A 3,092-nucleotide genomic window follows, 5' to 3' on the forward strand; every position below is an offset into this window, starting at 1 on the left:
GATTACAGTACATGATTGGTAGCCAGACAGAGTGTTCGAATCCTTAAGAATATGACTCCGATGTTTTCACGACGAAGGAGAAGACAAGGATCGTAATTCTTTTCCCCTCAATCCAGCCCCCCCCCTCCCATTCTGGTAGCTTTTCTTTTCGCATCTGAGATTGCAGATTTATTCACCCTGTTCAGCTGTTCTTATTTCTTAACTCGTCATATAATCTACCAAAAGATTCGGATTTGAACATCTGTGTGCAACCAAAAGTCCAACCTTCCAAGTCAACGCAATAATGGCTTCCTTTGTTAGGATTTCAGGTAATCATCTAAACTAAAATCCAAATACTGTATCTAGCTTGCTAGATCTTCGATTTAGCTTCTTCTCTTTTTCCCTTTTCTGCTCTGCTGCTCGTAGTTTGGAATCTGATGCTTTGCTTTGAACTGGAGCTTACCTATATTCATTGGAAACATGACTATGGCCTTCACATTTTTTATTGGAGTTTATAACTTTAAAAAGTTATCAATTGTTTATCATATCTATTCGATCTTTTTAACAAAATTTTATTATCTACAAAGATAATAAAATTTATTCTTATCTTATGGGAATTTCAGCACTACTATGGGCGGATTTGTTAGCTGCATTTGCAATGTATATCATGATGACCTACTTAACAAATGTCTGGAATCTAAGCACTACACATGCTGCTGGTATTATAAACATTTGGAATGGAATCACAGCAGTTTTAGCCATTGTGTTTGCCTATATTGTTGATTCCTTCTTGGGCGACTACTATATGCTTCTTCTCTCTAGCATTTCCTACACTATCGTAAGTAATTCAATGCACAACATTTCCATCTATAATTCCTAAAAAAAATCTAAAATTAAACCAAATCAATGCAGGGATTAGGTTTGTTGTCCATGTCAACGCCTCCAGTCTTCGGCCCATGTAGTGAGTACAAGGAGATATGCATTGGGCATACACAAAATGTCTTGTTTTATACTGCTTTACCATTGATAGCAGTAGGAATGTCTGGTCATGTAGTCTCCTTAATGGCATTCTTGAATCTACAAACTAACAATGAAAATGAAGCCGATAAAGATAAAAATAAAGATACAGATACAGATAAAGAGAAAGAGAAAGAGAAAAAGGAAGATGGAAATAAAATATTTTGGCAAATGTTAGGTTTATTAATAGTGGTGGTTGTATTAATTGCTGGAGGTATTGCACTTCCATATATAAAGCCATGGTCAATCCGCTTTGGTATTCCAGCTATATGTACATTGGTTGCAACACTTCTATTCATTAGTGGATATTCAGTGTATAAACCATGTAAGCCAGCTGAAGGGAGTCCATTAACAACCACATTAAGAGTCTTTGTAGCTACTACACGTAAGTTATCTCAACCACTTCCTGATCCTAAAGAACTCTACAATGAGGAAGATACTCGATCCACAAGCAGCCTCAGGTCTATCTCTCTCTCTCCCTCTCTCATTAGAAAAAGAACACTGAAAATAGTAGCAATGTACTTACATTTCTTTCCCCATATACATGTTTTGCATGTTTTCATGATTCTAATTTGAAACACAGATGCTTAGACAAGGCAGCTATTAAGTTACAAGAACAACCGGAATCAAAAAACTGGAACCTTTGTAGTGTTCGTGAAGTAGAAGACACGAAGATCGGAATCCGTATGCTTCCAATGTGGCTAACCTTCATAGTCATCGGAATCGTGCTTTCCATCGGAAACACATACTTTCTTGAACAAGCTAATCGAATGGATCGTAAACTTGGAAAAATCAAGATCACGATTCCAATCTTCCTTTTGTTCTATCAAATATCAAGCAGCATATCTACATACTTTTATTCCATCCTTACAATGTGTTTTAACAAAAAGTATGCTCCTCCAGTTGGGATAGCCACAGGAATGGTTTTGTCTGTATTATGTTGTATTACAGCTGCAAAAGTGGAGACTCGAAGATTACATGTGATTAGGGATCATGGGTTGTTAGACAAGCCTGATGAGAAGATCCCGATGAGTATATTCTGGCTGCTTCCACAGTTTATGCTTCTTGCAGCTGTTGATGGAATTGCTAACACGAGTATCACAAGTTTCTTTAAACACCAAGCTCCTGAATCGATGAGGAAATATTTGACTTATTTCACAAAGGGTGTGTTGGGATTAGGGACAATGGCTAGTGTTTTGTCGGTTTATGTTGTGGGGAAGGTGAGTGAGAGAGACCAAAACCCTAACTGGTTTCAGCCTTCGTTGAATAAGAGCCGATTGGATCGATATTATTGGACGTTATCTGGGCTTTGTGCTGTTAATCTTGTGATCTATGTTATAGTTGCATCTTTCTATAAGTATAAGGAAACACCGGATGATGGTGGTGATGAAGGAGAAGGAGGAAATATGGATCCAGGTTTTGAAGACAACGCGAAATGTTGTTGTTGATTTTGGTCGGTGTTGGTGTCTATTACAATTGGGGTGAAGGTGTTTATTTGTTGTGTTTTTAGAATTTATTAACTGCGGTTTGTGTAAAGTTGTTTGAGTAAATTACACAAATGGTCCCTTCGGTTTGGGGTAATTTGCATGTTTGGTCCTAACTAATTTTTTTAACTTGGAAGGTCCGTACTGTTTGTTTTTGTTACGCGCTTGGTCCCTGTATTACCTAAAATGACTATTATACCCTTATTTAAATAAATTAAAATAGTCTTTTTAGGTAAGATAAGATAAGGTAGGGTGGGGTTGGACTGTGTTTATTTAAATAAATTAAAAAATCAATGGGAAACTAGTCTTTTCAGGTAAGACATGGACAAAGCGTGCAACAAAAACAAACAGTAGGGACATTCCGAGTTTAAAAAATAAGTTAGGGACCAAACGTGCAAATTACCCCAAACTATAGGGACCATTTGTGTAATTTACTATATTTTAAATCAATTGATTATGTTAGCGTTACTATAACCAATTTGTACTTATATATAGTCTAGAGATTGTTGTTGTAATAGTTCTTATGTTAGGTATATATCTATGAATTCCATCCATTGTAAATTCACGGTTCCTTTTATCAAATCGGTCAAACCTTTGGCTCTATCATCATAA

General features: G+C 36.4%; 1 protein-coding gene across 1 annotated transcript; it reads left to right on the forward strand.

Annotated features, from left to right (window-relative positions):
• On the forward strand, positions 1-3,092 carry LOC145131333 (proton-dependent oligopeptide transport (POT) family protein). Its single transcript, XM_079066037.1, has 4 exons — positions 1-308; positions 603-817; positions 892-1,457; positions 1,580-3,092. Exons 1-4 carry the CDS (start codon positions 284-286, stop codon positions 2,442-2,444), a joined length of 1,671 nt encoding a protein of 556 aa, XP_078922163.1. The 5' UTR covers positions 1-283; the 3' UTR covers positions 2,445-3,092.

This window comes from Lactuca virosa, chromosome 8 (assembly GCF_052849685.1).
Source record: "Lactuca virosa cultivar CGN04683 chromosome 8, Lactuca_virosa_CGN04683_v6, whole genome shotgun sequence".
Lineage (NCBI taxonomy): Eukaryota > Viridiplantae > Streptophyta > Magnoliopsida > Asterales > Asteraceae > Lactuca > Lactuca virosa.

Excerpts from the sequence above, each read along its gene's own strand:
- LOC145131333 (XM_079066037.1), top strand. The coding sequence starts at position 284 with ATGGCTTCCTTTGTTAGGATTTCAG. Across the intron at positions 818-891 it reads CTAGCATTTCCTACACTATC|GGATTAGGTTTGTTGTCCAT; the intron begins GTAAGTAATTCA and ends AAATCAATGCAG. Across the intron at positions 1,458-1,579 it reads CGATCCACAAGCAGCCTCAG|ATGCTTAGACAAGGCAGCTA; the intron begins GTCTATCTCTCT and ends TTTGAAACACAG.